The sequence below is a fragment of the Neoarius graeffei genome, chromosome 14 (genome assembly GCF_027579695.1).
Source record: "Neoarius graeffei isolate fNeoGra1 chromosome 14, fNeoGra1.pri, whole genome shotgun sequence".
In the NCBI taxonomy this organism is placed as follows: Eukaryota; Metazoa; Chordata; class Actinopteri; order Siluriformes; family Ariidae; genus Neoarius; species Neoarius graeffei.
Genome location: NC_083582.1, coordinates 8150908 through 8163730, shown reverse-complemented (window position 1 = coordinate 8163730; position 12823 = coordinate 8150908). Strand labels below are relative to the sequence as shown.

General features: G+C 43.5%; 1 protein-coding gene across 3 annotated transcripts in view; it reads right to left on the bottom strand.

The window, feature by feature from the left end:
- Positions 1-4664, bottom strand: part of cpxm2 (carboxypeptidase X (M14 family), member 2) — a 164320-nt gene extending 159656 nt beyond the window's left edge. For all 3 annotated transcript variants that reach the window (XM_060939219.1, XM_060939220.1, XM_060939221.1), the window contains exon 1: positions 4254-4664. In XM_060939219.1, the coding sequence (XP_060795202.1) occupies positions 4254-4524 (271 nt within the window). In that variant the 5' untranslated portion in view covers positions 4525-4664. The remainder of the gene's footprint in view (positions 1-4253) is intronic.
- Between the last annotated feature and the right edge of the window lie 8159 nt (positions 4665-12823).

Here is a 12823-nt window from a genome sequence, read left to right as displayed (position 1 = left end):
TTTATTTCTCCTCGGGGTGAAGCCTGACAGTAGGCTAATGCGCTGCACCATGGGATATCAAACGTATTATTACATGATAGTTATGTTCAGTTATGTTCGGTGAATAGACACATCAATAAAGAGGCTTTGGACAAAATTACACATGAATATTCACAATATTTAGACACAATATATAGAGAAGAATATAGAAAACCATACAATGTAGAGTAAGTGTGCAGAACAATGGTGCTGAATAACGAGACAGAATAATTATACACTGAGTAATTACACAGGGTTCTGCCACGAATTAGTAAAACCCTTAAATAATACTACTACAGTCTCTAATTCCTAAGGGGTAAATAACACCAGATCACTGATTGTGTACTTCCTGGAGGCAGAGCTTGCTTCTAGCTAAATCCCAAATGTGTCCAGAAACTTCCAATCAGGAGAATCCAGGAATACGGCCATATTTATTGTCATTATACTGTATAAATATATACAATATACACTCACTTGGTTCTAAGATCCTGGTTCTTGGCTGCAGGACTGGAACCCAATGTGTTCTTCTATTTTTCTCTTGCATGCTGAGATGCTTTTCTGCTCACCACGGTTGTAAAGAGTGATTATATGAGTTACTATATCCTTCCTGGCAAAAAAGATTGAACCAATCTGCATTTTCCTCTGACCTCTATTATTAACAAGGCGTTTGTTTTTTTCCATCCACAGAACTGTCGCTCACTCATTTGATATTTTTGTTGTTGTTGTTGTTGTTGTTTTTGGCACCATTCTGTCTTTACAGACTCTAGAGACTGTTGTGTGTGAAAACCCCAGGAGATCGGCAGTTTCTGAAATACTCAAACCTCATACTCATCTGGTTCAAACCAACACCCACGCCACAGTGAAAGAAAGTCACACAAAAATTGAGCTCACAATTTTTCCCATCCTGATTTGTGAACATTAGCTGAAGCTCTTGATTTGTATCTGCATGACTTGATGCATGGTGCTTCTGTCAAGGCATCGGCTGATTATAGAACTGCATCAAACAGCATGTGGATGTAGGGGTGTTCCTAATAAAGTGTCCAAGAGTGTATGTAGGTACTGTATGTATATCGCAGGTTCTCAAGCACGTGGCCTGATAAATCTGTTTGTCTGCAGTGTTTGTCTGAGCTTTGTAACGCTCAGAGGTGATTTTTTTTTTTTCTGGTTTCTCGGTAACATGACAAGCTGCACATTTTTTAACCCAGTCCAACCATAGAGCATTAACTGGTGGTTGCTAGGGTGTTGCTAGGTGGCTTCTAACATGTTGTTAGGTCAGTGCTAGGAGGGTTGCTATGGCACCCAAGGTAGTTGCTAGGCTCTTACAACTAGGTGGTTGCTTACTTTTACGAGATTGAATTGCAGGTGGTTGTTAGGGTGTTGCTAAGTAATCCCGGATGGTTGCTAGGTGGTCACTAGGTGTTTGTTAAAACATTCCAGGTGGCTTTTAGGGCTTTTATTTTATAGTATAACATTTATTAGATGGAATTTCAGGTGGTTGTTAGGATGTTGCTAAGTAATCCAGGACGGTTGCTAGGCAGTCGTTGGGTGTTTGCTATGGCATTCCAGGTGGCTTTTAGGGTGGTTTCTAAGGTGTTGTTAGGTCAGTGCTAGCAGGTTGCTGGGTGGTTGCTATGCTCTGACTAGCTGGTTGCTTTTTTTTTTAAATAGACGGAATTTACTTTCTAGATGGAATGTCACCTGGTTGCTAGGGTGTTGCTAGGTGGTTTGTGTTGTTAGGTCAGAGCTAGTTTGGTTGCTGGCTTTTAGGGTTGTTTTGAAGGTGTTGTTATGTCTATGCTAGCAGGTTGCTGGGTGGTTGCTATGCTATCCCAGGTAGTTGCTAGGCTCTTACTAGGTTGTTACTGTTACTAAACAGAATTTCACGTGGTTTATAGAGGGTTGCTCAGCAGATCCTGGATCATCTCTGGTGGTTTGTAGGGTGTTGCTATTGTCTTCCAGGTGACCTCTAGGGCAGGGGTTCCCAAACTTTTCCATGCCAAGGCCCCCCAAACAGCATTAGCTTCTGGCCGGGGACCCCCTTTGCAAACCCACAGACAATGCTACAAAATATGTAAAGAAACATCAACTTTTAGAATGTTTTCTCTTACTTTTATTCAATAGTCAATAATTGTTAGATTTGTTTAGCATAAGAATATTATTAACTGACATGTTTTCAGCACAAATATTTTCGCACTGAACAATAAACTGTATAACCTCCTGTAGTACCTGATTCAACTCGTTATCCATCCTTTTTGCGACCAGTGCCTCGCGATGGAGCATGCAGTGTGTGGCCACTACATGCAGGGCCTTCTGCTTAATGAGAGCGGTCACTCCACTGATCTTCCCAGTCATTGCCGCGGCTCTGTCCGAACACACCCCCACACAACGGGTCCAGTCCAATCCGTTAGATTCGATGTAATTGTCCAAAACTTGAAAAATGTCTTTCCCAGTAGTTCTTCTTTCAAGTGCTTTACAAAATAGTATTTCCTCCACAAATCTCATCTCATTCCCTCTAGCCACTTTATCCTTCTACAGGGTCACAGGCAAGCTGGAGCCTATCCCAGCTGACTACGGGCAAAAGGCAGGGTACACCCTGGACAAGTCACCAGGTCATCACAGGGCTGGCACATAGACAACCATTCACACCTACGGTCAATTTAGAGTCACCAGTTAACCTAACCTGCATGTCTTTGGGGGAAACTGGAGCACCCGGAGGAAACCCACGCGGACAGAACATGCAAACTCCGCACAGAAAGGCCCTCGCCAGCCACAGGGCTCGAACCCGGACCTTCTTGCTGTGAGGCGACAGCGCTAACCACTACACCACCATGCCGCCCCTGCATTTCCTCCACAAATCTTTCCTGTGAAATAAATTTGATGTACACAAGCAGTTGGGCCTCATTGGATAAATCTGTGCTCTCATCCAGCTGAAGTGCGAAGTATTCGCTGGCTCTCACCTGCTCCAACAGCTGAGCAGATACGTCTTGAGCCATGTCACCAATCCGTCGGCTCACGGTGTTATCAGAGAATGGGACAGCATCGATTTTTTTGGCAGCATCCTCACCAAGCAATTCTCGGACAATGTCTTTGGTGGCTGGTAAAATCAAATCTTCTCCAATTGAGTGAGGTTTTTTAGCACGAGCAATGTGGTACGAGGCTAAAAATGATGCCTTCAGGGCCGCTCGGGGACAGTAGCTTGCTGGGTGAATGCAGCAGATTGCCTGACCAAATGCTCTTCTTTGCGTCTGAAGAAATCTACTGTTTTTTCGGCATCTGTCGGATGTTTTTGTACCAAGTGACGCTGAAGTTTCGAAGGTTTTAAGCACTCGTTTGACAGGGTCTCCAGACAGAGGACGCATTTCGGGCAATCATGGCCATTTTTCTGTATGGCTGTAAAGCCATACTTAATGTATGCTGCCTCATATTTTCAGATTTTAGTTGGCCAGGACTTCTTAGGTTTTTTCCAACAGTGTCCTCCACAGCAGGGCTGTTGGTTTGTTCCTTCGGTCTCTTCTTCAAAAACCTGTCCATTTTGCGCTAGCAATACGCTAGCTTGAGGAGCAAAGCAGCTTGATAAATGGCGCAAACCGCAACATCACAGGCAATCGGAGAGATGAGCATGGCAAATAACGTTTCGATATGATGTATTATTATTAATAATTATATTTTATAATAATGATTACAATATATTTAATAATAAAGTATATATTTTTTCGCAATTTTTTTGTTATTGTCCCTCCAACTTTCTGAGGCCCCCCTAGCATCCCCTGGTGGCCCCCCACTTTGAAAACCACTGCTCTAGGGTGTTGTTAGGTGAATCTTAGGGTAGAGAGGTTTTTACGAGTTGACGCTTTGCAGTTTCTCTGTAACGACAAGCTGCATTTTTTTTTTTAATTTTATAAACTTCAAAAGTAAGTGAAAACTAATTTGTCTCCTGGACATTCCAGAACATAACTGCAACTATAAATGTGTAAAAAGTATGACTTGTTCTTTAATAAATAAAAAATTTTGTATAACTCATTAGCAAATTGTTGTGGTATAAATGGAATAAAACACTTCAGGACATGCTGCTTGAGGAAAAAACTTCAGGTAACAGTCAAACATCACACCACACTGTTACTGATTATTTTACTCTAACCGAACCACACACGGGGTTTTATTCCTTGCTTCCGAAATGACATTTTTAGAAACCATGACTCGTGTTTGTTCAGTCATGTACAAAGGTTAAAGGTTACCTGACTTTGTCTTTCCTCCAGCTTGCTTCCCCGAGGTTTTGGGCTTGTTGTGGATGGGTGGTGTGGAAAGTTCATGACCTTCCACTGTGCTCTCCTCCAGGACAGGAACGCGGTAATATCGCTCCCTGCTCAACATCTCCTGCATGTGATAATCCTCATCTTCACTCTGGAATCCCAGAGAGACCTCCGGAAACAATCCCACAATGCCAAGCAGCAAGAGAGCGAAAAGAGCCGCATGTCCTGGTACAATGGAGAAAAGGGACACCACCATCCTTTTCTGTCCCCTGTCCTCTTTTCTCTGTGAAAGTTTTTTTCTCTTTTCTGTCTTCTTTCCTCTCGTCTTTTTCTGTCTCTGTCTCTTTCTCTCTTCCTCTTGAAAATCCCTGAGTGAGAGAGAAAGTTTTCAGAGTTCTTGAGATCCTCAATGAAAACTAGAGAGCCAAGAGGACCTCGAGAGGGATAGACCAGGAGAGAGAGAGAGAGAGAGAGAGAGAGAGAGAGAGGGTGGGACTGAAAGAAAGGATATTATAAATGGAAAAAGAGACAGCGAGGAGTAAAGCACTTTCAAGCAGGTGGTCGAAGCTGAAGCCTTTTTTTGGGTGGGGGGAAGACTTAAAAACTGTAAAAAGGTCTTTAACCTTTGGTCTCCTTGGAGAAGACATGGAGTAGAAAGACAATTAGAGATGGATGGTGTGTGTGTGTGTGTGTGTGTGTGTGTGTGTGTGTGTGTGTGTGTGTGTGTGTGTGAGAGAGAGAGAGAGAGAGAGAGAGAAATGGAAAGAAGCTTAAACAATAAAAGACAGAAAGGAAGAGAGATAGAAAGAGAAATTAAACATACAGACTGGGAGAAATCACTAACCTGTCTGTCTCTCAGAGCCTGTCTTACGTTATTTTCTCAGAATGAGTTCAAAAGCACACATGGAGCAAATAAAACTAGAATGAAGGAATGAAGGTGGGAGAGAGAGAGAGAGAGAGAGAGAGAGTGAGAGAGACTGCAGTGGGTCTCTGTAATAAATAATAAATTCTCTGTATAATTGTATCCATGGGGTGGCACGGTGGTGTAGTGGTTAGCGCTGTCGCCTCACAGCAAGAAGGTCTGGGTTCGAGCCCCGTGGCCGGCGACGGCCTTTCTGTGTGGAGTTTGCATGTTCTTTCCGTGTCCGCGTGGGTTTCCTCCGGGTGCTCCGGTTTCCCCCACAGTCCAAAGACATGCAGGTTAGGTTAACTGGTGACTCTAAATTGAGCGTAGATGTGAATGGTTGTCTGTGTCTATGTGTCAGCCCTGTGATGACCTGGCGACTTGTCCAGGGTGTACCCCGCCTTTCGCCCGTAGTCAGCTGGGATAGGCTCCAGCTTGCCTGCGACCCTGTAGAACAGGATAAAGTGGCTAGAGATAATGAGATGAGAATTGTATCCATTATTCAGAATGAACAGATAAGGGCAGAGCAATATGATACTCTGATAAATTTTGGCACAATACACTTTTTTCAAGATAAAAAAGTGTATTGTGCCTATAATGTAATGCCTACATTATGTTATAGGCATTTAATAGACACTCTTCTCCACAGCAATATACAACACGCCCGAGGGAGCAGGTACCTTGCCCAAGGGCACTTCAGCTACTCCTACTAGTCTAGGGAATTGAACCAGCAACCATTTGGTCCCAAAGTTGCTTCTCTACCCATTAGGCCACAGCTTTCTCCATGGAGCCTCCATGCATGGCTTCCCCTTATATCCTGATATCTTTTCTTATTACATTACAGGCATTTAGCAGGCACTATTATCCAGACCGACGTACAAGTGCAAAAGTCAGGTACACAAAGTTCTAAACTTCTAGACAAGAAGGTTCTAGTGCCAAATGAACAAGTTACAGAATAATACTTGGTGTTACATTCTGTTGAATTACCAACACTCAGCAAACAGCCAAAAAAAAAAACCCAAAACAATTCAACCATACAAATGAGCTGACAAAGTACAACTAAATAGAGAAAAATAACTCCAATGGCTAACCCCAGTACACAGCCTGGGTTGGTCAAGACTGATATGTGGTCACACAGTGGGAAGGTAAGCAGGGGAGAGGTGTAGCCTGAAGCGGTGAGTCTTGAAGGTGGTCAGGGAGTCAGCAGTTCTGACCTCAATGGGAAGGTCATTCTACCAACAGGGAGCCAGGACAGACAGCAGTCTTGAGTGGGCTGGGCAGGAGCGGAAAGGAGGAGGGACCAGGTGACCAGTAGTAGCGGAGCATAGGGATCTGGTTGGCATGTAGGGTTGGATCAGTCTCTGGAGGTATGCTGGATCTGACCCCTTAACAACCTGGTATTCTTGCACTATTGTCTTAAATTTGATGCAAGCTGCAACAGGCAGCCAGTGAAGGGCAGCGAGCAGAAGGATAACATAGGAGGAATGATGGAGGTTGTAGACCAGCTGAGCTGCAGGGGTCTGATGGCAGATTCTGGATGGTGTGTCTTCTTCTTCTTTCAGCTGTTCCCATTAGGAGTCGCCACAGCAGATAATGTCCCTCCATCTCCTCCTATCCTCTGTATCTTTTCTTTTATTTATTGAGCCACCAGTCCATATCACTCACATCACACACGCTGTGGATCTGAACATCTTCAAAATATTAACTTTGAGTGTATGTCTCACTGTTTTCATCATTCTTGATTAATTAAAAAAGTCATTATTATTATTCAAAGAAAGTTGTTGTTTTTTTTCCCCCCCCCAGCATCGTAATAGGTTCTGATAGTGTGTCCAATGAACTTGTCTGATCTTTCTGGAAGGAAGGAAGTGTAACCTAGGTGAAATATGATAATAAACTAATAGAAGCTTAGATCAATACTAAATGTAAGCAAATAAAATAACAATTGTGACGCCTCACCGAATCCAGGGACACATGTCGGCCGAAACGAATCCGAGATAATCGCAAAAGAAGCATTTTTTTTCGAAATTTGTGATTTTTGTTTTTTTCCATCATGTGCAAGTTGAGATCTTGAAGAATGCAATCAGTATTTCAGATAATAGATTGTTTTGTTGGAAAAGCATACATTTTTTGTTGAAAATTGTCTCGTTTTTGTCAGGACTGTAGCCTGCTGGGGGGTGTGGGTAAATTACCATATGGGCCATTCACATGATGATTTAAGTCTTTTTTTTTTTTTCGCGAATCAGCTGTATGATACGAGCTGAGCTCGTGGCTACTTAAGCTGCATACAGGCGTGTAATTTCACTATGGAATGAATATGGAGTAAGCTAAACAGAGCGCAGAGGAGCTGAAAAACATCGCGAAGCAAACAGACACACGGTTTTTACATCGGAGATCACCATTTCTAGCAAAAAAACCCAACCAAAAGGAAGCTAGGATTACATTCCATCGGAGGCATTGGTGTGTGCAAGGCGCCGTTTCTCTTTCTGATGGGGTGAGTTTATTAATCTAAGGCTGTGTGGTTATTTTTGCATGTAACGGAGAGTGTTGTGGTTTGGTTAAGCCTAGGTCACAACCGGACGTACGATTTTTTGGCTGTGTGATTTTTGGCGTTTCCCAAATCGCTGCGGGCTTTTTTTTTTGTTCGTGGAGAAAGACGCGTGTTGGCTGTAAGTCTGTCTTGCAACCTGAAAAAAACATAAGTGCCCGTAGAGTTTGTTTGACATGACAAAGAACCTCTGCGGCCGGTCTACGGCTCGAAAATCAGCACGTCACACGCGCGCTCTCGTGCGTTTCACACGCGCGCTCTCGTGCGTTTCACACGCGCGCTCTCGTGCGTTTCTTGCGTTTTTTGCATGTAGACCGGCCGTAGGAGCGCGTACTGTACAGCCGGTTGTGACTGAGGCTTTACATGAAACTAGCGTTGTGTTAGTTGTGTCATCATCGTGCTATCTTTCTTTCTTACGGTGTGAGTAATTTTTCAACCACAAAATGTTAAAGTATACTTTAGGACTTATTTTTGCACTTCATAATTGTTTTGGGCATACTTTGCATGGAAGGAAAATTGACGTGGTGATCTTTGTTTACATGAAAGTAGCATCGTGCTAGCTCGTAGGGGGTAGAGCTTTCCTTAATATCATGCAAATGAGCAGCATTATGTGCCCGCCCTACACCCAGAGTAGCTGAGATGGAAAACTTTGAGGGCGATTTTCTCCCTTTTCTGTTTTAAGAGGTATACACTTTCAAAAGGCCACACATTCTTCAAATATTGTCAGATCTCCACATGGAAGGCATAATTGGAAAGCTTAGAAACTGTACTTTCTGAATCTGTCAATAACTCAAAATGCCCCCGGGCCAACATGTGTCCCTGGATTTGGGCACAATTGTGTTTAAGGTAACAGGAAGTCATAAAAATAGTTAAACTGTTCATCTCATCATCTCTAGCCGCTTTATCCTGCTCTACAGGGTCGCAGGCAAGCTGGAGCCTATCCCAGCTGACTACAAGCGAAAGGCAGGGTACACCCTGGACAAGTCGCCAGGTCATCACAGGGCTGACGAATAGACACAGACAACCATTCACACTCACATTCACACCTACGGTCAATTTAGAGTCACCAGTTAACCTAACCTGCATGTCTTTGGGGGAAACCGGAGCACCCGGACAACATGCAGACTCCGCACAGAAAGGCCCTCACCGGCCACGGGGCTCAAACCTAGACCTTCTTGCTGTGAGGCGACAGCGCTCACCACTACACTACTGTGCTGCCCTAAACTTTTCAATTTATCATTATTTTTGTGTGCACTGCTCCTTTAGCAAATGCAGTGGTAACAGCCAATCAGGTAACTACAGCCAATCAGGAACTACAGCCAATCAGGTAACTACAGCCAATCAGGAACTACAGCCGTTGCTGGAGGGAGGGAGAACAATTAGAGCAAGAGCAGAACGCTAGAGACAGCAGACAGAAAAGTCGAAAACAAGAGGAAAAGAGAAAGTAAATAGGAGTAAAAGAAGTGTATTTTTTTGTACATCTAAGTGAAGTGTAGGTTTTACATCTTGTTTTTCTTTCATTCTTGGGAAGATATTGTGTTCACCTGCTGTCCATGTTGCTGGACCCTGTTTTATTTGAGTTTCGAACGAGGATTTGGGGAGTCAAAAAGCTATTTTTTTCAGCGTGTGTATTAGCAGGTTATTCCTTTGTTGTATGAGCTCATTGTGAAGACGATATTGCTAACAGCTAAGCTAAGGCAGTCTGAACAAGTGTTCTACTGTGGATTTTGTGTTTTTCATTTGTGCAATGTGTAGCTAAAGGCTAAAAAGGAGCATACACGGTCAAGTGTGCCTCGCAGCGGAGTGAAAGCGAGAGCAGAGCCACCATTTTAGGTCACGGTTTGGATTTTTAAATTGATAGTTAACCTGTATTTCAGTGCTAGGACTTTATTTCCATTTATTTTCCTGATATGTGAAGCTAAAACGCCTGCATGTGCGTTGCCTTGTTGTATGGCAGGCCAGGTTTTTTAGTTGGGATCCCTGGTGTGTGAAAACACCTGGAGCTGTGGAAAGAAGATGGCAAGCCACCCGTAGGAGAGACATTCGGAGGATCACCTGCTCTGCAAAACTCACCTGCACACTGTAGACAAAGACACTGATTCTAACACTTGGATCGTAGCAGGACAGAATTAACAGGTTTTTGCAGCAAAACAGTGAATTTCATTTGGACTGATAAAAGGCTTAACTAAAGGACTGGTGATACACTGGAAATTTGAGTTATTGCTTATATACATTGATCTGTGAGATCTGAGATTTGAGTTGTATTTTTGATATTTTATTGAACTGTGTTTCTTTCTTTTTTCTTTATTCACTTTTCCTCATTGTCTGCCCAATTGGTATTACATTAATGGGTTGTGTAAAGTGAGTTAAAGTTTAAATAGAGCTGGTTAAGCAAACTAAAGAGAGAGTAGAAAAATACAACTAAAGTCATAAATAGGCCTAATTGAGAAAGTGAAAACTTAAACTGAGTAAACTCAAGGGAGATACCAGGAACTAAACAACCAATATAAGAAACCTAGGTACAAAATTATATTTCAACCCAAACAGGTTGTATTAAATCCAAACGAGATAAATAGGGATAAATAACCTTATTTTCCTTAGATCTTGGTTTCATTTTGACTGGTCAAAGGGAAATTGAACAATTCCTCTGTTGTATATGTGTGTGTAAAATCATTTGGTACCAACATGTGATTATCTCATCTCATTATCTCTAGCCAGCAGCACCGTGGTGTAGCGGTTAGCGCTGTCGCCTCACAGCAAGAAGGTCCTGGGTTCGAGCCCCGGGGCCGGCGAGGGCCTTTCTGTGTGGAGTTTGCATGTTCTCCCCGTGTCTGCGTGGGTTTCCTCCGGGTGCTCCGGTTTCCCCCACAGTCCAAAGACATGCAGGTTAGGTTAACTGGTGACTCTAAATTGAGCGTAGGTGTGAATGTGAGTGTGAATGGTTGTCTGTGTCTATGTGTCAGCCCTGTGATGACCTGGCGACTTGTCCAGGGTGTACCCCGCCTTTCGCCCGTAGTCAGCTGGGATAGGCTCCAGCTTGCCTGCGACCCTGTAGAAGGATAAAGCGGCTAGAGATAATGAGAGATGAGATGAGATTATCTCTAGCCGCTTTATCCTGTTCTACAGGGTCGCAGGCAAGCTGGAGCCTATCCCAGCTGACTACGGGCGAAAGGCGGGGTACACCCTGGACAAGTCACCAGGTCATCACAGGGCTGACACATAGACACAGACAACCATTCACACTCACATTCACACCTACGCTCAATTTAGAGTCACCAGTTAACCTAACCTGCATGTCTTTGGACTGTGGGGGAAACTGGAGCACCCGGAGGAAACCCACGCGGACATGGGGAGAACATGCAAACTCCGCACAGAAAGGCCCTCGCCGGCCACGGGGCTCGAACCCAGACCTTCTTGCTGTGAGGCGACAGCGCTAACCACTGTGCCACCTACATGTGATTATTGTTTCTTTTAATAATTTACTATATAAATAAGCCAGCAGTTAAAACTTATTCACTGGTCTGTGGTCTGTTATTCCCAAGCACTAGTATTAATCACTCACCTGAACCTAGACTCTGGTCCTAGTAGCCATACTGTCAGGGCTACAGAAGGAAACCCAAAAACTGAAGTATACATAATTGTCGAGCATAATCAAGAGTTTCCTGATTTGAGAGAAAAAAAACATTGTTGCTTTTATTTGAAAAATAAGCTCACTCGGTCATTAGATTAAATCAAAAGTTTTCCAGAACGGTCCACAGGGTGTCTGGTTGAGACCGATCATCAACTCAAGTGATGTAGCTGAGTTTGAGGAACTGTACGAGTTGCATAGAGGAGTGAAGTAAAGTCATGTTATGTTCTGCAAATTGTTATTTCTTGTTATAATTTGTGAATGAAAAAAAATCACTTCTTGTATATTTCCAGTGGTACTGTGTTACACCTCTGAAGTTTCTGTACATCTTATAAACAGCATCTTTTTTACAAAGTGGATGACAAAAATGCCATAAAACACCAAGAAGAGCCAATGGGGGCACCGAAATGTGACTGGGCACGCCAGTGTACCACCCCTGCCCCTCCCCGCAATCCCTCCTAGTGCTATTGTCAACAAAACCCTTCCAAAACATCAGATTTAAATTGTTACAGATCTGATCTGATACAGATACAGCATTTCAGGCAGTTGTTTCAGCCTCAGATGGATTTGCCATGAATCATGACACCAGCTACAGAGGTACTATCATTGCCAACAAGAAAATCCTGGCAGGCAGAGAGGGAAGAAAGACAGAATTTCAGCAGAAATACAGGAGTGTAGGTTGATGGAACTTGACAGCATTCTTTTTGGGATGTCCATCAAGGAACAGTAAGAAAACACAGAGGCAAAAATCCTTGCTTGATTTTGAACCAGGTACTCAGGACCTAGTATAAAGCCAATAGTAGGAAAGCTAACCAGATTACTCTACTACTCTTGCTAAAACACAATGTCTTGTTAAAGAATCTGCAGAGTGAGTTTTCTGTCTTTGAGGCTGATTATCAGGAGCTATGTGCCTCAAAATTGAAGTTAAAAGCCTCCCCTGTGGCTCTGTGTTAAGCCTGAGCTGGTCCCAGAGCTGGAGCTGATCCCAGACCTGGAGCTGGTCCTGGAACCAGAGCAGGTCCCGGAGTCAGAGCTGATCCTAGAGCCAGAGCTGGTCCCGGAGCAGGTCCCAGAGCCAGACCTGGTCCCAGAGCTGGAGCTGGTCCTGGAGCCGGAGATGATCCTGGAGCCGGAGATGATCCCAGAGCCAGAGCTGGTCTTTGGCTGTATGGTTTTCAGGCATGATGAGATTTGAGGGTTTTTTTGGATTTGGTTGTCTACAAGTTACCCAATCAGCTACAAATCTTGAACTGATCTTTGGTTGTATTACATTAATGATGATGTAGGCCGTATCAAATGTCATATGAAACATGCTTTTGAAATTTCCTGCCAACATGATCAGCTACAAACCTTGTACTTGTTTCTGGTTAGTTGGTGGAAACAGCAGCATGTGTAATGCTGAAAGCACTTCTTAACTTGAAGGGCACTCAGTAGAGTGCATACCTCCGCCAAGCCACATATTCGGATTTACATCAAAA